This window comes from Pithys albifrons, chromosome 7, assembly GCF_047495875.1.
Source record: "Pithys albifrons albifrons isolate INPA30051 chromosome 7, PitAlb_v1, whole genome shotgun sequence".
Lineage (NCBI taxonomy): Eukaryota > Metazoa > Chordata > Aves > Passeriformes > Thamnophilidae > Pithys > Pithys albifrons.
Genome location: NC_092464.1, coordinates 47,570,256 through 47,595,251, shown reverse-complemented (window position 1 = coordinate 47,595,251; position 24,996 = coordinate 47,570,256). Strand labels below are relative to the sequence as shown.

Sequence of the window (24,996 nt, the reverse complement as noted above, 5' to 3'; positions counted from 1 at the left end):
CACCCTGTCAGATGAGCTTACTAACATTGGAGTCATTTCATGAAATACACCAAAAACACAGGCAAAAGTATCAAAAATAGCGTGGCCAGCAGGACCAGGGCAGTGACCCTTCCCCTGTACTCTGTGTTGGTGAGGCCACACCTTGAGTGTTGTGTTCAGTTCTGGGCCCCTCAGTTCAGGAAAGATCTTGAGGTGCTGGAGCAGGTCCAGAGAAGAGCAACAAGGCTGGTGAAGGGACTGGAGCACAAGCCCTATAGGGAGAGGCTGAGGGAGCTGGGGATGTTTGGCCTGGAGAAGAGGAGGCTCAGAGGTGACCTCATCACTGTCTACAACTACCTGAAGGGAAGTTCTGGCCAGGTGGGAGCTGGTCTCTTCTCCCAGGCACTCAGCAATAGGACAAGGGGGCACGGGCTTAAGCTCTGCCAGGGGAAATTGAAGTTGGAGATCAGAAAAAAAATTCTTTCCAGAGAGAGTGCTCAGGCATTGGAATGGGCTGCCCAGAGAGGGGGTGGATTCCCCATCCCTGGAGGTTTTAAAGGTGAGATTGTCCGTAGCACTGAGTGCCATGATCGGGTAAAGGGACTGGAGTAGGACCAAGGGTTGGACTTGATGATCTCGGAGGTCTTTTCCAACCCAATCCATTCTATGATTCTATGAAAAGGACCCAGAAGTAGTCTGGGCTTAGTAGTCAGAAGGACCTGAGCACTGTGTATTTTGTTACCCTGTACTGAACAGATGAGTAGGTGGATAAGGTACATCTTTATGACATAGAACACGATTTTCAATAAAAATTTGACTTTTAAAACCATTGAAGAGAGCAGTTTCATACAGCAAACCAAAAGGATTTCTCAAAAGACAACTTTTAAATTTCAGCAAAAATGCCAGTTTTCTCATGTCACATAGTCTATGTGTGAAATTACAGTTACAATCAAATTTAAAGAGAAGTTATCCACATATGTGAAGACTACCCTAGACATTTTATTTTACTTTTTTAATGATTGAGATGATGTTGAAAATTTGAAAACTCAGACTAAACCTAATATACAAAACCTCCTACATAACCATGGAAAATACATGCCCTGGACTGCTCTTAGGTTAACAAGTTCCTTACAAAGCAGCAGAGTGTCACTAAATCAGAGATAAAACTATTAACTGGACAGAGAAAAACCATTTCAATTTATCTGCACAGTATTATTAAAACTTGTAGCACATATTCCTACTTGTTTTCACGTCTGCATTTTTGTTCAAAGAAATACGTTAACAGCTGCATGAAAAAAATTAAGAACCTATTCGGATCATAAAAATACAGCTGTTTTAAAGGTACAAAAGGTCAATCCAGAACAGCTGCCAGCAGGAGATACTTTTGGAAAAGTACAAGCACTACTGCATGTCCATCTCCTCTCATGTCCAGCCTCCCAGTTTGCAAAAAACAACAGCTCAGGAGCTTCCAGAGCCAGAAGTTGTATCTGTGTTTACAGATATGCTTGTAATAGCACCAGACAGCATCAGAGCACGTCTCCATTCTCACAGTCATACAGGATCTGTCTCCCACAACAGAGTCAGATTTCCAGAGGGCAAGACAAATATTTCCCCATTTTGAGACACGGACACTTCTTTCAAAAGGCAAGCAAGCGAGCATTAAATTCCCGAGGGGAGGCACAGATAAACTGTTAAAATATATCCATTTCCCTCAGTTTCCAGGAGGCACATGGTCATTAGGAAAATTCCTTCAATGGAGTACAAGTCCTGTGGGGAGAGGCTGAGGGAGCAGGGGGCGTTTAGCTTGGAAAAGAGGAGGCTCAGAGGTGACCTCAGCACTGTCTACAACTACCTGAACGGAAGTTCTTAGCCAGGTGGGGGCTGGTCTCTTCTCCCAGGCACTCAGCAATAGGACAAAGGGGCATGGGCTCAAGCTCTGCCAGGGAAATTTAAGTTGGACATCCGAAAAAAATTCTTTCCAGAGAGAGTAATCAGGCATTGGAATGGGCTGCCCAGAGAGGGGATGGATTCACCGTCCCTGGAGGTTTTTAAAGTGAGATTGGCCATGGCACTGAGTGCCATGATCTGGTAAAGGGACTGGAGTTGGACCAAGGGTTGGACTTGATGATCTCGGAGGTCTTTTCCAACCCAATTGATTCTATGATTCTGTTCTGCTTTGACTGTTCTAGATTAAAAACTACAAAAAAAACACTGAAGCAAAAAAAAAGTACGTTAAAGCTTTAAAACTAATCTGTATCTCAACATATGGATAATGTAACAACACAAGAATAATGTCAGCTGATTCATAACCAGCACATGAATTCAAGAATTTTATGTATTTACTTAATTAAGTCACCCTATGTTTTGGGGAATAAAATCTTAGAAAAGGTTCAAAGTATTCTTTTCAAGTTTGCAATAGATTTTGCCATCTTTCAAATGGCTGAATCAAACCAACTGTGATGATAAAATCCCAAACCAACAACTGACAGCAAAAGAGCACAAGCTGTATTCATACATCTCTGAGCTGCAGCACCACAATGTTCCGAGCAACAGATTTCTAACAGAAACTTCCAGAAGGCACATTCACCTGGAAATACTCAGGTGGGACAGCACAAAAATCTGAGGTGGCAGGAGGTGCGAGGTAAGCATGTTTCAGAAAGCAGAGCAATTCTAGATCCTCTTACTGTAAATTCTGGCTCAAAAGGAAGCTACACTATCAGCCACTGACTGGGACAGGGGGGTGGATGACAACCACAAAAAGGATTTTGAAACCTAAAGTTAGATGCATTTTTGTATAAACTAACATCTTCCTATGTCTGCAGTATAGGAATAAAAAAAGAATTTTAAAAAAATCGCTGTGTTGTTATTTTTAAGTACGCAGAATAACCAGTCTCTACTTGGATGAGGTAACAGAGCAATTTGTAGATGCAGACTAACACAAATGCAAGTAGGCACAAAACAAAAAATGGTGAAGGTGGTGTCACCAAAAGGCAGATTTTTCAAAATCTAAGGAAAACAGTATACTAAGATTTTGAAAAGTATATAAAAATCCCCCAGTATTAAACAACACCCACACACCCACACCCCCCCCCCGCCTCTGAACAACTTCCTTTGATATCCCAAATGACAACGGAGGAAAGAAAAGTTTCTTTCCAGTACAGTAATAGCAAATAATAGTATAGTAAAAAGCATAGTAATAGCAAGCTGGAAGTCAAGCTGGAGGAAATACAGAATTTTCTGTTCTGCACTACTGTTACTACATTATCACCTGACACACTTGCTACATACACTCAGAATCCCCAAGATACCAGTCAGGGATAAGAAATATGACAGTGATAGGTAGTAACCACAGTGTTATGGATACACATATTTGAAAAGTAGTCTTTAAAGACTTGACCTCACTACAAACTTTACCTAAATTCAAGTACACTTGTGAAGAGTTGACATAACTGACATAAACTATTACATTTTTTGTCAGTAGCTGAGAAGGGAAGTCTCATGTAGGCTCACATTAGATGCAACTAAATCATGTCCACTTAAATCATTCTCTCACAGCCACATTCAAGGCATTAAGGTAGTGTAGAAGAGACACTTCTTCAGTAAAAAAAGGCCTTGCAGCTGTCATATGGATGGAAATAGCAGGTATTTCCATTTAATTTCCATCTAAGTTATCTTATTCAGGAAGAACAGTTATAATTTTGCATGCCATTAGCTGTAAAGAATAGTACCCTGTATTTTGAAATTTGTATTTAAATACAGTACAAAAGAGTATCACTGATTATTAATTATTTAATGACTAATTACTGTTGATGCAATTGGTACATGGAGAGCAGGAAAAGTACTTAAGAATGTTGCTGTTCTCAAATAGCAGTACAGAATTCAGAATACAGCAAAGCCTACTTTTAAATCTTCCAATAACTTCATTGTAAGCAAATAACTTGCTGTCAGAGATAATTAAAGTTACACTTAAGAGTTAAAAGACCCAGCAACAAAAGCCCCAAAATGCTACATTGTAACTCTCTTCTCACAACAGATAATGATGTTGCAATAATTTCCCTGACATGACAAGCAGCCACCTAAGCAGCCAGAGCACCATTTCAAAATGACAGTAGCAGGTCTTGACTTTCAAAGTTTCCAAACAAATATTAACCCATCCTTCTCAAAGACATCCCTGACACAAAGAATTGATCACTCATCCCAAAGAACCTGTAATCCCCGAAGTAGCATATAAATCAAACTAGAAACACTAATGCACTAAAACTTTGCAGGAAATACCAGTGAAATAAAACTGGAAGAGTAAATGTAAGGATTCTCTTCAGAACTGAATCTATCCAAAAGCCAGTTATTTAACATGCTCAGTTAAGCCAGTGTAAACCTTCGTGAAATAGAAAATAAAAACCCAAACTGTAAGCAAACAAGAGGCATCTGGTGCTCAGATACAGCAAAGAGGCAAATGACTTGAGGCTATTTACAAACAAAACCACCACTGCCTCTCCCCAAAACCAAAAACCCACCACACATTCACAAAACCAAGCAACCAAAAACACACAGTAAGAAGATTAAAGTGCAATACAATCTTAACAGGAACTTACTTTGTTAGCTGCCCTTTATTTTTGTTGTTGTCGACACCGTTGTATGTAACAGCTGCCAGTTTTCTGCTTCTGTAGTTCTCGTAATGTACATTGTTAGTGACATCCTTCAGGTCCTGCATATGAGTTCTGTCAACAGGGACAATTTATCAGCGTAGTGCACAAAATTAGTACAAAATATCTGAAAAAAACCAGTCTGTTCTTTTTGCAGATTGACTTAATTAAATGACATTCCTCCACTGATGTCCCCTGCCCCACAATGTTGTCATTCCAACATTCAAATTAGAGCATGTGAAGACAGTAAAGCCACAGAAATACTGGATTATTTTACACCAAACTATCTCAAGCTTTCAATATTCCGAACACTAGCTTACAGGACCAGACTTTGGAAAAATATAAGTCCTTTGGATAAACTCACAAATATTTGGTAAACAGATGAGAAAACCTTGTATTACTACTGTAGGAGAGGAGAAAAAGCATGTCAAGAAAGAAACAACAAGCCAAAACTTCCTTCCTAGTTGCTACTTTTAAGTTCATAAAAGCTAAATGTAAAGTTCTAGACAAAGATCAAGCAGTAGCTTCCTTTCATGACTTTCCATTGTCAGCCTGGAGACAAGCAAAGCTTAATAGTGAAACACTAACAGTTGTTACAGCCAATGCCACCAAGTGCACTGGTGTGAGTTTAGCACTTGGCATCTGATACAATGAAGCACAGGCAAGTCTTGCTCCAGACAACTGCAGCACTGCAAATATTTTAGAAAACACCCACAACTAAGTGCACATCACTACAACTAAGTACATATCAGCACTAACAGACAACTCAGGTTCCTATGGTTTATCACAATTTTCAAGAACAAGGAAAAAAAATCCTTACCAACACCACTGCTTGCAAATATGTGGTTAAACAAGGTATCATACTGTAAGATACTGTTTAAAATTAAAAATATGGGCATTAACATGAACTCACAATCACAAATCATTTTTTCTTCAATATATGACTTCCCAATGTCTCAGACATAGCAGACAATGTTAATGTTACCTGTAAGTTACTCACCTTATCAACATGTTCCTCAGAATTGTGAAGTCACAGTGTTCACCATTTTCAACTGCAAAAAAAAAGTAAACTGTTGTTGAGATGCCAACCAAACTATGTGCCTTGAAGAGGTAAGATATCATCCATCTGCATTCATTCCAACACCAGATTACTTCCAGCCTTTCTCTACTCAAACAACATGTGTGTTAGCAGAAGGAGAGCACTAACAGTTATTTTTAAAGTATCCTACTAGCAGAGTTCCTATGCTCCCCTAAACCACACTGGCCAACTGTACTCTGAAGTCAGTACAGCAGAGTAAGCGACCAGTCTTGTCAGCAGAACCAAGTTTTTGATCCTTTGGAGGCCTTGCCAGCACAGCTGTGTAAGGATCAGACACCAAGTGTAGACCCCAATCTAGATCAGCTATATCCAAAATACTTTAAAAGACAGACTTAACCCAGTCTATTGCCCTCTTCCCCACTAAGCATGTTCTGGAGTCTTCATTTCAATTTTAATGTGGATTTAGTTCCATATTAACTAAGGAAAGGAAGGTTGTGTATTTAATTCAATGCGCCTACCTACAGATCAAGAGAGAATGGGCAGCTGTCATTAGATGCCACCTATCCCACTATGCCTATCATCCCATTAACACAGAAGAGGCTGATTCCGATAGATAATAAAATGATGCTGGAGCAAAATGTACACCCCAGAAGTCTGGTATGCAGACAGAGAACACAACACAGAAAGCTCTTGGTGCACACAAAGGAAAGGCACAAGGCAGGTTCCAATGTGCCCCTGAAAAAGGCACACATTTTCATGGGCAGGAGGGAAAAAACCAGGAAGAAGGAATTAAAATAGCCTGCACAAGTTCAGTGAATCCCAGAGAAAAGCACAGAACATGCTATTTTCGTGTGTTCATCTTGTATGTGCACTGCTGCATCATTTCATTCCGTGGTTTCACACACTGGTAAGTTCCACTGAGATAGTAAGTGAAGTCATATTCCCAAAAAAGCGTAATTTCTGAGTATCCTGTCCTTGGCTGACAGACTGAAAGCCACTTGAAGAGGTTCCTTTTAGTTAGGCCAGGTCTTCCCTTCCCAAAGTTGTACAATCACAAACATGAAGCCTTTAAGATATTTGTTTTAAAATAGAGAAAAAAACCAGGACCATTTTGTACATCTCCAAATGCCAACGCAAGAGCCTTAAATAAAGCTGGATCCTCTCTGGTGCAGCTGGTTTTTACTTTCTGCCAAACCTCATTTCCTGCCAGACATGCACTTCAAAGTGTTACAGCATTCCTCTTTAAAGTATTGGTCCGTACTCTGCTTGTGGGTTGGGGGCTTTTTGGTCTCTTTTACACTGCATCCAATTTACAGTTCATTGCCCTTGGAAGGCAGAAATAATGAGGAAAAAAAAAGTTGTCTTTATTTAATACATGCACACCACAAGGAAAAATCCAATGATCATGGAGAAAATTTAATAGCGATTGTTTCACTGCCGAGTATGGTGTAAGTCATGCCATGTGCCACTTGAAATACATGAATGGCATTACAGCACAAGAAATGGTTGTCAGAAGAACATGCAGTTATCTTCAAGTCTCTACACAACTTAAGATTTAAATAAATTTTAAAAAAAGTATTCTATTCACTACCAGGAACATTCTACATCAATTAACATTGAGGTGTTTTGGAAAAACACCAAATTCTTCCAGAAACTTTAAACTGAATTTATGATAAATGAGCTGGTCAAATTCATATTCATAATGTATAAACTCTAGAAAGAAGAATCTAAGAAATATGTAGATTTTATGTGAGGAAAATTGAGGTAAGAAAGCTACAAAACAGTTGTGATATGTCATGTCATTACCTGCAATAAGTTACTACAGGTTTTACAACTCATTGAGGCTTCAACAGGTATCTGCTTGCCAAGGTACACATTGCTGAAACCTTTACCTTGTTCCAGTATTATCAGAATAACAAAATGGATATTCACTTAATTTCTGGACAAAATAGCATTGAAATTAAGCATTTCAAACACTTCAAATATAGACTAATGGCTAGTAAGTTTTAAATGGATTTAAAATATCATGAGAAAGCCTTACCTTCTGCAACACCCCACGGGTACTGCCTTCCTCTAACTCTCTTGCCATTGACTTCAATGATCGTATTACTACCTACCACAGCAAGAGGTAAACGGTCCTACAAGATAAAGGGCAACTTTAAAAATCAGAATTTCTACTGCCAAAAGATACTGCAAGCATGCCCATGTATAAACTCCATACAAGCTAGTTCAGTGCTGTATCACTGCTGTGTAGCTAATCTGAAGTGCAAGAATAGTGATGTTTACTGACCTCTGCCTAGTTTAATGACTTATTTATACACACACACCCTTCGAAATTCCTTATATGGTTGCATTCTGTAAATCTAATTAAGAAATAGACATTACTGTTACTTAGTAAGCTAAGCAACAGACAAACCATTTCCTATTTACTTAATCATACAGTTAATTATTTACCAAGTCATATTCCCATTGGCTACAAGGACTGTTACTTTGACTGGATCTTATACCCAGTTTTCAAAGGTTTGGCAAAGAACTACTTCAAGTTCTTGTTTTCAGCTGAACCAAGAATGCCTCCAGTGTAGCAAGCAACAAAGCAGGCTAGAGCAGTTCAAGTGGCTGAAAGGAACAGAGTACAAAGCTAAGTATTTTAGAATTTTGTCTTTGCTTTTATTCTGCTCTTCTCCACTAGGCATAGTCCCAGAACAACTTCTGTTTGTGCTACTTGTGTTTATCTATCCTAGGTGACTCCCACAGTAACAAAACAATTTAATAGCTCTTACAGGCTGTTACAGCTACTGAACAAACAGAAGCAAGGCTCAAGAAACATATACAACATGGACTCAGACATAAAAGAACAAACCAAAAACATGGGTAAACTAAGAAAAAGCCTTTCAACAGCCTGACAGGGCTTTTGATTTTCTTTAGTCATTCATCTCCATTAAGGTTTCAGTATGTCAATCAGCCAGACAGCTATTAGCTGTAAAGCACACACTCTGTTCCACTGCACACCTTTGTCTGAAAAACAGCCCTGGCCTCCTTCAAAGCTCAGAACCAAAAAAAAATGAGTTGGTGACAAAAGTCAAATTGGCACAAAATGAAAAAAGTGATCTTTAAGAGTTGATTAAATGAGCATGTGATCTAGTGCTCTCACACTGAATTTTAGCCATTAAAGAACTTAGACAACTCAATAGTGTCATTCATTGCCTCTGTTGAGGAATGGTGACTCTTAGGACAGATTTGCATCTGATTTCTACCTCCTACACATATTGGTGAGCTCTTCATTAATGACAGAATACTTTTCACTCAACCCCCCCTTTACCCTCCAGGAGCACTTTTTCAAAAGAAAATTAATTTACCTTTATCTTTTTAACGATCTTATTTTCTTCTTCATCATCTGTTTCTGGAAATTCATATATTTTAATTTTGTGTTCTTGGATTTCTTTCATTATCTAGAAAGAAAAATGTTATTTGTTTGAGAAATTCATACTTTGTAATAGCTCGGTATTTCTTGCTGCAATCTGATTCTCCCTCCTTGTGTCTGATACGCAAGATCCTTACACATTAAGGTGACTGACTCACATCACAAAACTTGCACATGTTTAACACCACCAGGTGACCTCAAGGGATTATTAGTATGCCTATCTCTCCTTAGCCAGGAGAACACAGGATCAGAGCCAGTGCCTAACTACTAACAGACTATTACACACCAATACAGGACACTAAAAATTAACACCAGTTTTCTAACAATGGGACAAACAAGAGATTTACTCTAATGGGAATTCTACCTGCATGTGCAAAAACTAATACTACCCAAGTTAAGTTCTCAGACTAGTCTTGCAACTGAGTCCCTTAAAAATACAAAGCATTTGAATAGATAACTGCAGGCACACTCCATCCCTTTGAGCTCCCACAATAGCTACTGCTGTCACTCCTATTCTTTTCTGTTTCTAGCACACCTGAGCATCAGTTGCTTAAAGCAGGATCACCTGCCTGTTTTAATAGAGCTTGTGACTGATGGACTGACTCAAGCAGTTAGTTGTGTTGAAAAACATCTGCAAGCACTAACAAAAATTTAAGATTAACTGACAATATCATGAAAAAAAGAGACTGTACTGTTTTGGTGCTTCATTTGTCTGAAGGGTATTTTTAAAAACAAGATGATTAGTTTTCCAGAATTTTATAATGGAAAAATATTAGACCATTTAGTTGACAGCTGCACTGCAGAGCCCTGGGGAATATTTCTGGTTCATGGGTTTGCAGTCTTACAAGAACCTAAGTTTGCAATTCATGCAAGGACTTATTTTCAAAGTTTGATTTGGAAAAGTCTCCCCTAATTAACATAAACTCATTGATAAAGCTGGTTACACATTTAGAAATATTACGTGTTCTGCAATTTTTTCCTTTCAATTTGCTCTCCAATTTTTAGTCTTAAATCAAGCATTTTGAACACACCACCTCTTAATGCCATCTTCTTTTCAGAACCTGTGCTCTTCTAAACTAGGACACAGTTCAGTAAAACAAACTCCATGTCTTGCCTTGTCCTATTCTGGGTCCTCCTTATCCTCTTCTTACAATACTACAAAGCTTAAATCTACTTCTACTCTGACCATGTAGCTGAAAAAAAGGTAACCCACTCATAGACACTAATGCCAAACATATACTACAGAGACACTGTATCACTTGTATCAATGTTAAAATTATCTCACCATCTTTAAAATGCATTACCACAGCCCAAGACTGCACAGGTACACAGATTCTCATCTAATACTGGAGGTATCTTTAATAAATTCAGTGCATCAACATGGAAGTGAACACCACAACACAATCAGTAATACTGTGATACTGTGTTAAGTACCTTTTTTTTTTTTTAAACACCCAACCTCTGTCAGGCACCTAAATCTTGAAAGTTTCTTTCCTCCCTTACTGATTTTTATCTCATCAGTGAATTATTTCACTTGCCAAAAAACATACTACTCTGGAAACCTCTTCCCCTGAGGACAAAAGTAAGATTATTTCACCAAGAATTATAATTAAATCTAGAGATATAAATCACTTCACTTTGCTGTCTCAAGTCTTGGCTTCAGGGTTTAACCTTTTCACGTAGGTTACATCTCACCATTTCCACAGGGATCAACTTAATAAATTATCCTATGTTGTAAATACTAATTTTTCAACTCACCTGTTTTTTAAACTGTTGGCATTCCTCAGGTGTAAGTGTGTCTGCTTTGGCAATAAGTGGAATGATATTCACTTTTTCATGCAGGCGCTTCATAAACTCTATATCCAAAGGCTTAAGTCTGAAAGACAGCATTAGAGCATTGCAATTTAAATTAATTAAACAGGAATGTACAAATGATGAGATTTGTCCTGACAGCTACTCTTAAGACACTGATTTATGAGTGACAGAGGACTGACTGGAAGTCAAAAGGCTACCTGCAACTACTATAGGAAATCCCCTCAATTGTATCATACCAGAGGGATAAGTCATGTGTTAATATTACCAGCAGTCCTGAGACTTGTGTTAGCTGAAGTTGTGCTCATTTAAGCAAGTGATCAGGACTCTCCTATGAAAGTAGCAAAGTCCATGTCATTACCAGAAGATAATCCCATTTAAAGCCTGACTGATAGGAGTTTATAGCTGTGAATTATGCTCTGAGAGTCATGTTGATTAGGATGCTTCCTCTTGAGAGCAGCCTGGGAGATTTTTGTCTTTAAGACCTTAGATTGCTGTGGCCTATGCACAAATGAAGTAGAAATATCTCATCTCTAAATTGCTATGTAAAACATAAATACAATTATGAAAGTGAATGACTGACATAAAAACCAAAACAACCACCATATGGGTGTTGGGTGGGTGGGTGATGGTATATTCACCACCAATGTGGATTAAAGTGGTCAATATTTCCTGCTTGCTGAAGTAAAGCCAGAGAGATTTTGATGCATTAATACTTCAGAATTATAGCAAGTTTAGTCAGGCTTAAAGGATTCACTTAAGGGATTTAACAAGATTATTTCTCATGTAAAAGAAATTAGTATTAGGAACACTGAAACCAGATTCATTTGGTACCCACATTTAGCTGCTTCTCCAAGCCACATATAAATGAATGAAGAAAATGTTAAAGAACACATACTTAACTTCATTCTAACATTTTCTACCTGCCACTGAATTGCCCAAGTTTTCAACAACCCTAATGCATGTGTAGAATATGAGTGCTTTTTTAGTTATCCATTCACTTTCATATGCTTTCCTTCTACTTGCTTCAAAAATCACAGAACACTCAGAGATGGAAAAAACTATCTAGGGCAGCAACACCAGGCTGAAGGGCAGCTGCCAAAGCAGAGTCTTTCAAAACAGAAGTGCTCACCTCAAAGACTTGAGTTTCAGTGGAGACTGAGCAAGAAGGCTTTACATGCAGATCTCAGAATGGCAGAAAGATGGTGCAATTCATTATCATCCCATGCACTTACCTGGAAGGCCCCTCCTACCCCTCCCCTCTCTCCCCCTGCTCCCACACAAACTAACTCATCAGTTCACATGTTTATGTGGATACCAGCTAAAAACAGTGGGATGCATTAAATGGAAGGACCTAATCTGCCTTTTTTAATTTCTAAATTACACAAGTGGACTTTTACAAATGTATTAAGTCATAAGGATAAGCAGAAGTAAGTTCACCTACAAGAGCTTTAATTTGGTGTAAATACCATCATGAATTAAGAGTGAAGAGGACACGACTGGACAGGTTACGTGCTGTCCTGTGCTGCTCCTGCACAGGAAACAGCAGCAAAGACTGATGACCACAAAAACCAGGTAGGAAGAGAGCCATGCCCTTTCAGAGAGGGCAGTGTCTTAAGAGGAAATGAACACTAACAGCAGCACTGCTTTTCTCTATTAATTTCCTTACTTAGATAACAATTCTAAGCATTTATTCCAGTAACTGGAAAACATTATGCAAACCCAGCACAATTATGCAAACCTAGCACAACTTCACACCTTTTTCCCCCCAAGAATAACATGAAATACCTGTACAAGAAATGTATTTTTACAGCTTTTAGCCTCACAAATCCAGTCACCAAAACTTAAGTTTATTGGAATATTACCTTTCTTTTTCCTTAAGAGCAATTTGTACCTCCCACGGATTTGTAAAGTTCTAATGGATAAAGGGGGTTGTGGGGGTAAGAGAAGTTTTTGAAGAATCAGAAAACTAGCTCAAAAAAGACTGACTACCACAAAGAATGGACCATCATTCCTTTATTTAAATTACATTTTGATTTTGATTACATTTTGATTTTGCACACTAGCAAAACAACATGCCACAAAATGCATGTTTGCATTTAAAACTAATGTGCATGTTGAGCAACACTTGACACTACAAACATGCACGTTGAACAAAAACAAAGTATTTAGTAAAGGCAAGTCTGCATAAGAAAGACTTCTTTCTCCAACTTTTCTTTCCAAATTTGGAAGTCCCTGTCCAGTTTAAAATTATTAGACCCATTCCAATGCTAGCTACAGAAGGTCACTGTAATAGTCAGCATTTTTTACTGCTTGAAGAATATGCTTCAAAATTTGTTCATCACTCCTTTCAACAAGTTGTACTACTTTTGACTATACAACAAAATAGGCTACTTACCCTCTCCTGGTTTTGTAGGTATAACTTAAGAACCTCTGACCAATTTAGTAAGTTACAATACAGTGATAAAGTGCTAAGCAACTAATTTCAGATAGTCAATCTGTACCTACTATACCCTAAAAATGCAGTTCTTCCTCTCTACCACTAGATAGAAGTCTGATCAAGTTAAAAAAGTAGGCAGGGGTGGAAGATCACACAATAATTGAAAAAAATCAGAATGCCTATACTGGAATTGCCCCTGGACAAAATATGACACACCAGGTGAATTAAAGCATGCTTACAAGGATGCATGAAACTTCTCATCTTCAATTTATCATTCAAGTCAAAGGAAGGCAGGAAGAACAGAAAGGAAAAATCCTGTTGCTTGAAATGTGAACCAGTTTCTCCTAATGTAATCAAAAGACATGCAGATCACAAACAGACTTGGCACTTGTCAAAATCTGTGTATTCTTAATTGTTAGAATTCTATTTTTCCTGTTATGCAATTAATGTGCAATCATGTTTTCTGGTGTTTGGCTTGCTAATGTTTGACAAGCCAAAGCAAGCTCATAGTTGAAAATAAGCATGATCTGCAGGCCATTAAGAAAATCCTACTTGGAACTTTACATAACTAAGACTGACAGGTTTATATATTTATCTGAGGTAAGAGACAGAGAAAGAAAACATAAAATACACTAATACAAACCCATGTCCTGAAGGAGCAATGAAGTATAAACAACACTGCACTCTATTATCTGGCATCTGACGTCGGTTCACTCGAGATTCTGCATTCAGGTAATCCTCAAATTTACTGTCAATGTAGTCGATAACCGGCTGCCAACTGCAGAGGTTACATGAATAAAAAAAACTGTAAGTCACATTATTTTTGTAAAAAAAAATAAAACCCTGACTTTGCCAAGAAATAGATGTTCACAATTTCCTCATGGCTTGCTTTATTTTTGGTTTGGTTTTTTAGGTTTTTTTTAATTAGGATGCTTCACCACTGCAGATCAAGAGACCAGCTCCTCAACACAAAATTGAGTTACATAGCTCTGAAAATGCAAAGTGTGAGTTCACCGAAAAAAACCTTTCAAACACAATCACCATCATTGTAATAGAATTAAACAGAATACTTAAGAACAGTAGCCAAAGGAATACGCTTCACTGATCACATCTTGTGACAACATTGAAGTCAGTTCTGCACACTGAGTGTGTGGATAAAGAGCCAAATGCACCATTCAGTTTAAAGGGAAGAGCTGTATTTCCATCAAGTTCTAAAGGTACTTGGAATTAGTTAAAGGTTTTCAGCTAACTGAAAAGTTTAAAATTGTTAATATTTTAACTGAATATTGAAACCTGTATTTAAAAATACCCTACAAGGTATTGCATCACACACAAAACACAATTCAGAGTTATCGTGGGAGAACATGCAAAGAATGTCTTACCAATTACTATTATCCACAGCATCTCCAAATCCTGGTGTGTCAACTATTGTAAGTAGTAACTGAACACCACCCTCTTTGATTAAAACTTTTGACTGCTCAACCTGTAAAAGGAATAAGGTAAGGTTAAATTGTAAGCAATTTAGTCACCTATCTGAAACATTGGGAAAAATATTCAATGAATAAAAGATCTGACAGAGTTGCTGACTTCTCTTTAGAGGCATACTGGGGCTGCTTATAAAATCCCAGTATTTTTATAATAATTAATATTTTTAAAGAAAAAAAGTCATTATTTAAATAAAATCAGTGAACCTTCTAAGTATGTAGGATATCTTAATATTTTAATTCCTGATTAAATAGGAAAAACCTTAACCAGGCATTAAAACCTGATGAAACTGCCAACTTTGGTCACTTGAAAGAAAACGACACTTTTCAAAACTAATCCTCCCACAAGCACCTTGATACAACGTTTCTAGTCTGGGTAATGTGTTTTTAAGAATACATTTATTCTTCAGCTAGCATAATGCTTGGGAGTGGAATCATTTCAAGTGATGGTTTCCTGTTACAAACAGATTGATATTGGAAAGCAATACAATCTCACTGCAATCTGCTGAGCGAGACCACACGTGACCATAATGGATCGGGTTCCTGTCAGCTCAGGTCACTGATGGAAACCTGGCTCAGAAGGCAACAGCATCAGCACAAGGCATGATGCAAGATTTGGGTGTGGGAATTCTTGCCTCCAATGGTGACCACCCATCTGCAGCACAGCTCAGTCAGCTTGCAATAACCAAGTCATCAAACAGATTAAGCGTATCATGACAGAGAAAATGCAGACTCATCAGCATATGGATGCTACCCCCTCCTACTCCTATCTCAGTAATTATTGATAATGCCAGTGCCAGGTGTATCTGCCTGAGAAAGTGTCCTATCAGTCACTGTGATGCACAGCAGTAAGGAATGACAAGCTCATGTTAGCATTTAGCTTCTTTCCAACTGCTCACACATTTATTCATCAGTTTTTCTCTGATACTAAAGCAATTTTATTAAATCACCAGTGACACTGTTTTCTAGATATGGATTAAAGAAATCAACTGTGAGCCATTTATCCAGAGCCACACATGAGCTGGCACAGCAATGCCACCTTGTTGCTCATTGCTTAACATTTCTTAAACCTCTTGAACTCTGAACTGGGGAGAGAAAAGGAAGTTCTTTTTAACTTGGTGAACACCTGCAAGAACATTCATTAAGGAACTTTCAGAGAGCACAGAAACTTGAATAATAAATCCTATCTGGATGGTCTTTTGACCAGTTCAAGATTTGAGAGAGATTGTATCAATGCTGCTTAAGCTCTCGCACATCCCGAATTGTCATGTAAGTGAAACACACTCACAGCCGCACCTGAACATTGTTGCAAACACTCTGCAATTGCTGCTTATGTGATGCAATGTAAATCCACCAGATAAACTGACACCTTGCAGAAAAATCAAACTAAAACCCTCCTGCACAAGCAAAACACTGATTCTAATTCAGAAGAGAATATACACAAACACGGAAAACAGTAACTAACTGCAAAGAAAGCTTCATATTTCACCTCTGAGTTTGCAGGATGCTATTTTTACCTACTCATCAGTAGGAATACTAACCAAGTCAGATCAAACCCTTTCACTCTACCCTCAAAAAATTAATTCAGCTACACTGTGGCTGCCTACAGCATAAAATCATCCTCACATAACAAAAAAGACAGAAAAAAGAAATCAGTAAGGCTCATGAAACAAGAGTCCCTAACACTGAGCTTCCAGAATGTCACAGAAGAATCCAGGTTGGGCTGGACTTCAAGGCCACCCAACTCAAATTCCTACTTGAGAAAACTTTACTGCAGGTCAGGTAGGTGTAAAAACACAAAAAATTTAAAAAACTAAACAAACAACAAATTAAAAAAAATGAAAAACAAAAACCCCATGCACACCCCAGCATAAGACACCACCAAGTTACTCTTTCACAATTGTTATCCTTCTCAAATCATCCAGTTCAAATCTAGGAATAAGCAGCACTTCAGAAACTTACATTTTAATTGTGGTGAGTGTATTTTCCCCCCTCCTCAAGAGTTCTATACAGAAATTGTATTGTACACAATCAATGCCAGAACCCAAGACAGAAATCCCCAGGCACAGTCAATTCAGCCAAGAGTTTACTACTCACAAGCACACAGGAGATTAACTTCTGATTCCTTGCATTCTTTTTGCTATCTTGCATATAGTAACCACATAGTCCTCCTACCCCTTCTACTACCAAGCTCTCTGAAAATATAAGAAACCCCAAACACTTGCAAAGTACTAGAGATGATAAGGGTAAGAGATGTATTCTTGCCAAGCGCTACAATGTATCACCTTTATTCTCCAGCACAAAAATTCCCAGCAAGAACCATTAAATTATTATGCACTCCAGATGGAATGCTTTTACAAAAGAAGTAATTAATAAAATATTATCTCAAACATATGTTTATAACAAAAGAAAACAAAGGTCAGGAGGTCCTCAGAAATTCCATGCCAAATATCTTCCCTGATTCTGTGTGCTTGTAAAACCTAAATGTGGCTGAATTTGTGAAATCAGCTTCTGACAAAGGGCCTGCAGTAAATGAATCTCTGCAGGCAGTGCAGAGGGTGGTGAGGATGCAAATTTTTTCTTATTTTTCATAAATTCATGTAGCTATCTTGCTATCAGAGCAGGGTTTTCAAAAACCCACAGAACAAGAAATATGAGCTGATCAAATTACATGTCCTGTGCTTGTGATGTGGACAATGAGACCACATCCACCATACACTGTAAACAGCAGATCCTGCTGGTAGGAGGCAGCAGATGAAGAACCTGCCTAAAGCCTCTGCAAAGTTGCATTTTTCTAACCCAAAGGGATGTGTCCATATATAGTCAAGGGCACAGAAAGCAGCAACATCTGGAAAAGATCCAGAAAATCACTGTAAACTAGTGTCATTCACAGTTAAGCATCCAACTGCATCCTATCATCCGATTTACAAGTATTCCCAAGGGATTCATGGAAAACATTAGTTCAACTCTTGGAATCTGAAACTTTTTCAGAAAAGTCTCCTTCAAACAGCCCTTTTCCCATGCACTCGAGTCAAGTGGGTCACACTGGTCTCCTTGGCAGTCACTACACAGCATTCATGACCTGATGCTTGTTGGAGCTGGACTGCTTTTTATTGGATTAAACATGCCTTTGTCATACTCCATTGAAGACAGAAAAAAAGTGATCACAGAAAATATATTTCATACCCCTTCATTTCTGAGTCAGTTTGCTTTGAATCAACCTGACTTCAAATCACTCAGTATTAACTGTTTTTCTGTGTTTTCCATGAAACTAATACAAAGGACCTGCTTCAGAAAACAACTTCAATCTGCGACAGCTTTCCAGCCCAAACCAGTTTATATCTATCTATGGGAGAGCCTCAGATACAATTCCTGGTCAGTAAGTCATTCCCACCACACAGAAGCAGGCGATTATCGGATTCCAGGTTTGCAGATGCTCTGGGGGCCTGTCTCACCTGTACTCTACAAAACCCTTTCAATCCTCAACTTAGCAAGGTTTTCACTGGCAAAGAGTACAACTCCAATGGATCCAAATAGCAGCTCCAACTGTTTCGTATTTGACTGGAAACACCTCCACATCACACACATAGTTTCTAGTGCACACAATTTTATCCTCACTTACACATTTTCCCTGAAATAAGATAGTTTCCATTTCCTACTTAAAATGCTACACTTAATGATTTTTCATTCACCGCAAACAACTGAAAGCACAGCAATGTTGCACTGTAAGTGTACCAAAAAAAGTACTTATTAAAGTAAGCAGTAGTTTCTAAAGGGTAAGATGATCTTTAAATCTGTTTCATTCCAATCATATTAAATCCTAAGTCACAAGAGACTGCAGTTCACTACTGGAAATAGTTTTGGCCAGCTCTTGGCCACCCTCAAGCTTTAGTCCACACATGCAATGTCTTTCCAGCCTGAGTTGTGTTCAAGCCCTTTTTGTCCCCCCTCCAGCTTTACAGGAAAAAAAATTAAAAATCATTATGTGAAGCTTTCTGAAAAGCATGGAGGGGTTTTATTCAACCAGTAAATTAATAAAAATCAACCCTCTCTGAAGGTCAGGATAAACAGATCATCTGGTCTTGCTGCCTAACAGATGAATGTACTTAAATTCCAGAAACTCCACACATTTTTTTCCACATTGATGTACCTTTAACTAGGGTGAGAGTGAGTTATATTTGAAAGATATCTTGGTTTTGGTTTTTTTCTTTTTAGCTTCTACTAAATCAATGTATAATCATCAGTAATGAGATCACATTACATCTATTTTCCAATAAAAAGGTTGCCCTTCTACTTAGCTTTCCAACAGTCACCTATTATTTCAGTAATAAGTATATAGTACCAGAGCTTAACTATTTGCACTCCTCTTCCATCCCACTTAGCACCTCTTTAAATCAAGTACATAAATTCAACCCTGCTAATTCAAATAATGGTCTGATGCCCAAGTCAACAAGCTTTTAAGTACATTTTGCAAGAGTCACTATAGTTTAACATTAAACTGATAAAATAGCCTAATAGACATGACCAAAGCTTAGAAAGTATGAATATATTGTTAATAGAACTCAGGATGTTCAAAAGCTTTCTTGTAAATTAAAAAAATTGATATTCTGCAATGAATGCATTTTGTAATAGTACTCAAGCTTTGATGTTGAACTATCTGACAAGCAATGCCATTTAAACTTCTCAATATGAGCATAACTAACTTTTCTTGGTACTGTGGTAATTATTCTGTGTTCTGAGACTGGATTAAAACAAGTCTTATCCAAAAAACCCAAGCAAAAAAAAATCCGAGGTCCCTCAAAACAGTATGGTCAGTGGATCATAGCACTGGAGCACAGTTATTTGATTCCACTGAATAAAAAAGGACTCTATTTTACAACTTCTGTTTAGCACCTTGCCTACCCTTCTAACTCAATGCTGGGCTTAATCACTTTATGACACCTCTGTAATTGCCCAGTCACTTCAGCTGAGGTGGTCTGAGACTGTCACTTGGCAGCTGGAGAAACCACAGGACAACATTAGCATTGGTGAGCACCCCCAGCCCTCACCTGTACAAAGTTAGATTATCACAAGCTGCCTGCACCAAAATCTTAAACAAGTGCACATCAAGAGAGGTGAGCAGAGCTCAAGCATCCTTATTCAGCTGCTCAGCTGCGGAGGCAAAAAATATCCCACTGGAACATAATGTTTTCCTAAACTACCCATAACGCCATTATTTCTCATTGTTAGGTAATTGTTATTTTTAATAACCTTTCATAATACAAAGAACATGCTTCTTTTCTTGAGAGAAAATATACTTGATCACTAACACGTTATTACACAAAACAAATGGATCAACTTCAGTTTTCCAGTCTTTGACTATTTCATTTGCATCATGCACCTGCAGGAGCACAGTCTTTGCCTACGTAAGTTCAGTGCTTAAGGTCTGACAGGCTCACCCTAGTCCTTGATATATTTCACAATAACAACTTCTACCAGGTATACAAAGGATACAGTCTGTAGAAGACTTGTGGATCCTTTTATACCCCAGGCCCTTGCACTTCTGGCAAATCCTTTAATGTACACTCTCCCAAAAGCCTGCCTTAAACAACCAAGGGTTTTAATGCTCATCTGTGTATTTCTGCAGACTTATTCAAAATTTTAACTGATAATAAAAACACTATATTTTCAGAGAGGACTGCACACGTGTGTGTTCTCTTATGTACAGGCAGCACACAAACCCCTTTAGGGCTCCCAACACTTCAACAGGCTACAAGTTTGAGAGCCTGGAAGGTCTGTTGCAAAGATAAATTGAATATTTCTTAGCGGTTCACATCAGAACAATGTATTTTGCAATATAGGTGCATATGTAACAACTGTACCACCTCACAGTACTAAGACGCATTGTTCAAGTTGGATCTTTCTCCCTCCCCCAGACATACCTGTACAGTCTTTTTAATTCTGTGTGAAGGACCTGGATATTCTGGTGAATACAATTCTGTTAAGAATAATGAGTTGATTAATGTTGATTTTCCCAGTCCAGATTCACCTAGAAGAAAACAGAACAGTTTCAGTAAAACCAGGAGCATCACATTAAGTATAAATACTTAGATCTACATTTCAAACACTCTTGAAACATAGTATCTGAAACAATGTACTGCACTCTAAGGCTTTGAGAATCTATCATCTTGTCCAATATCAAGGAAAACTCTTCAATTCAAATGCCACTGTTGCATTCTACAGACATTAATTATTCTGATCACATTAAGTACTGAATGCATTTAGCACTTCGTTGCTCCCATTAAAACAGAGATGATATTACATTAAATTTTATAAACAAGCTATATTCCTGATATGACTTCTTATCATAACACCACAGCAGGTTAAGTTATCTCCTTTAGTTTAAATATTATTTGAGAGTCTTATTGTCAGGGAGGGGGAAAAAAGAAGGGAGTTGGGTAGGAGTAGCTCTGGAGGGAGAAAGACTATGATTAGTTTGGTCTAACTACTAAACCCACAAGAGATAAAATGAAATTTCAAACTATGTGGTTTGCCTGGGAATTTTGTTGTTGTTGGGGCAGGGAACGGAGACTGAAATTTGGGGTTTTTTTCATAATTTGCTCATGAGCAACAATAAGTCACAGCCTTGCAAGAGACTCTGGAGACACTCTGCCATGACGATCAAAGCAAATACAGTCGCAGTTCCCATAGCAAAGACTATCCCCCCATTTACAGCTCTACAGAGACATGGTCAGATCAGCTACTTATTACAGCATTTTAAAAGACAAGTGCTTTGCTTAGTTTTTTACTACCAAGAAACCACTTGAACACAACAATCCACAGTGGCATGAGAACTAAGGGAAAAGGTATAAAAAACATTACGCTTTCTCTCTCTAAGTTTCATATGCAGTCTGGCAGTACATTGATCTAAACAGGAACAGTCACACGTTGCTTTTAACCCAACGAATCTGGGGGCAAAGTACACACTTTCACTGAGGGAGGAGAATGAGCTGCCTTGCCCCCACACTTGAAAAGAAGAAACCCAATGCATTAATCGCTCCATCCCCAACAAACAGTGTGTTGATTTAGAGACTAAGAAAGCTTTGAAACTTCTCTTGAGGTAAATGTCCTGGGTTAATAGGAGAGTTACAGAACAGAAAGCAGTTACAGACCTCAGCAGAGAAGACCCTGTCTCCACTGTGATAGCAGTCTCGAGTTCATACTTATACACATCAAGCCATCTCGATTACAGGGGTGTAGCACAAAGTCTCTCCAGCACCGTGCAGAGCAATCTGATTAGCTGGACTGTAAACGGATTAGCAGCTGATGAAACACTGCACCCAGAGCGCCTGCCGGCTGTCTGCGCTGTTAGCAGGGCTTGTTCTTCAAACCCCACCCTCTTCCAGAGATAAACTGGCCCATGCTGCGAGCAGGGTCTGGCTACAGCCGGGAAGATGGGCTGGGGCAGCCAAAGGAAAAGGAGATACTCCAGTTACGGTCTCAGGTTAGCAGTGCAGTAAACATTAACCACAACAGGACAGCTTTACACAAGGCAGAAGGGACACACTTGCTGGCAAGCGTTTCATCACTACCCTACAAACGCTGCCTTTTTCTGTGGTCAGATGAATTAGATCCTGACAAACCATGCAGTAAATACAGGCCTGAAAGGGTCTGGTTGTAAAGGACACATTTTCTACCCTGTGTTTACAAGACCTTTAAGGGCAGGGTCAGCTGCAGCCAAGAGGCTTCCCTACTAAGTTTGCAACAGAAAGAAGCTCCTCAAAGCACGACTTTCCAATCTCCTGCATGCAGCCAGTTTGAAGCTCAAGCTTCTCCATGTCACAACCCTGCTCAAGATGTACATATCATTCCAGTTAAACTGAAGGCTTTTATCCACCCTGCTGAAGATCTCAAAAGAGAGGGTGGCTCTGATTTTGCAAGGTACAATTCACATCCTTTCAATGAACTTTGCTTTTTACCTTGACCATAATGTTGCAAAACTCTCTCTTCTAGAACATATGTATGGCCAGACTTTGCGAATGCAGATTTGGGCAGGGCTCTCCCCACGTGCCCTTCCAGCCTGCACAGTGGATTTTTCAGGTGAGGCACAGCATGTGCAGAACTGGCCCCACCGTTTCAGTCCCAAGGTCCATCTGCCACAGCCGAGCGAGCTTGGACAGTGACAGTGAAGACCTCGGGACTGTCACAGCACCCGGTACTGACCAGGGCTGACCCTGCTGAGCATCCGAGATCTGACAGGATGGGATGGCAGGGAGGCTTTGAACTGCCCAGTACGGTCTCCACTGAGACTTGAACTCAGGTCCTTGGGATTCAGAGTCCGGAGTGCTCACCATTACACCACGAGACTGCCCTTCTTCTACAATATGGAAGAAAGATTCGTGCATCAGATTCTGCTTCAATATACAAAAAGAATTGTCCCTTCTCCCTTCCATTAGGGTTATTGCTGATCTCAACATGCTAACGAATTTTAAGTGGGAAAACATGGAGAACAACCACTTCTCCTGAAAATCACTGCTCATTAAACTGCCACTGAAATTCAACATATGGAAATGAGATTTTCAGCTTTGAAAGAACGTGATGGAAACCCACCAGTAGCTTGCCCTGGATGGCTCCTGCAGCTGTAGCACTCCATACCAAGCAGTTCCTGAACTGCTGAGCGTTACACTGCAAGAGATCTGGGGCTTGCTCCCCTCCTCACCCTCTGCCACCCTGACAGCTGCAAGGATGTGAAGACAGTTTTGAGGTGAAATTAGTGAAAAGACAAGTATGCTAAGGATGTTTTTGTACCACCTTGTTCCAAAGGTGCCCAGCCTCCCAGACACCTCTACCCATGCTAAATTCAATCAGCCAGTGCAGATTTTAACAGTTCAAACTGCTTAACTGCTACCAGTAATTGAGGTATTGGATGTGAGACTTTTCATTGATACACCAATCCTGGATGCAGTTGTGCCTTGGAACATATAAGAGTCAACACCCAAGATAAACAATAAAAGGCTGTAAAATCAAATGACACAATTACACTGAAACTGTAGGTAAAAAGCAGAACTGGAATATTCAATATTGCACTATGGTGAGTAATGCTGCTTCCACTGTAATAAAACAGGAATTTCTCTGCTGTCTACAGTGAAAGCAGAATTAGAGAAACCAAGTGTGTCAATTCTAGTAGTGAACAATTCCAGCAGCCTTTCTGGGTATATGAAAATATTCTGATATTTGCCAGAAATACAGTAAGGAGGAGGGGGGAAAAAAAAAAAGAAAGAAAAAAATCAAACCCAAAATAAATCACATCAAACATCACCACCCCTCCTCACTCCAAATCCCAAACAAACAAACAGAAAACCAAAAAATTCATCAAATAAACAAAACCCCGCAACAAAACCCTCTGTCCTTCCCATGTAGAACCTTGTTCAACCAAACTTCCCTGAAAGGACTCCCTTCTGGAAAGGCTGGGAAATCACCTTCCAGGGATGCAACAGGCTATAAATAAGACTAATAAAAAAAAGCCCAGAAGGGAGAAAGGAAAACAAGTGAAGTTTAATTTGCCTTAACACAAAGATAACAGCCCAAATGAAATGCATCTTCCCACTTGCAGTACACACTGCTGATGAGATTTTGCCCTTTGACCATTACATGAATTTGCACAAAGATTCAGTGTAACAAACCCTCCTCAGTAGTAATAACTTCCAATCACTTAATGCATCATGTTGCAGTTAGATCTAGATGCCTAATTTGGAGTGTGTGATTTTTAGAAATATTTTATGCTTTGTTTTAAAAAGAAAGAAATTTTTTTTGCAGGCAATCCTGAATCCAAAGGGTTATTCTTTTTTTTGTATCCAGGTACTGGTTTTACATTGCCTTTGATCTGCCACTAAATGTTTTACACAGGCTTCAACTTCTTCTGAGTAAATATAGTATTCTTTTTCTTCATTATTTTGTGTCTCATGTTTATCAGCAACTTAAGTGTTTCAAAATGTTAACATTTTTATCAAGCTGTTTCTATGGTCACATTCAAACACATGAAGTGGCCACTCTTGCTGGTAGAAATGAACTTTACTAACATACTTCTATCAGTCTTTAGAAGGAAAATCTTTTGTCAGCCCTTGCAGGACTGGCAAAAGTTCCAACTCTTCTCCCATTCCTGAATTTGTAAATGGTTGAACAAATAGATGAGCTTTACT

At 38.8% G+C, this 24,996-nt stretch overlaps 1 protein-coding gene across 2 annotated transcripts in view; it reads right to left on the bottom strand.

The window, feature by feature from the left end:
* Positions 1-24,996, bottom strand: part of SEPTIN7 (septin 7) — a 65,928-nt gene that overhangs the window by 6,402 nt on the left and 34,530 nt on the right. For both annotated transcript variants that reach the window (XM_071561405.1, XM_071561406.1), the window contains exons 2-9: positions 20,740-20,846; positions 14,717-14,817; positions 13,978-14,112; positions 10,841-10,958; positions 9,018-9,110; positions 7,703-7,799; positions 5,623-5,674; positions 4,572-4,697 (exon numbers count right to left, since the gene is read on the bottom strand). In XM_071561405.1, coding sequence (XP_071417506.1) covers positions 4,572-4,697; positions 5,623-5,674; positions 7,703-7,799; positions 9,018-9,110; positions 10,841-10,958; positions 13,978-14,112; positions 14,717-14,817; positions 20,740-20,846 — 829 coding nt within the window. The remainder of the gene's footprint in view (positions 1-4,571; positions 4,698-5,622; positions 5,675-7,702; positions 7,800-9,017; positions 9,111-10,840; positions 10,959-13,977; positions 14,113-14,716; positions 14,818-20,739; positions 20,847-24,996) is intronic.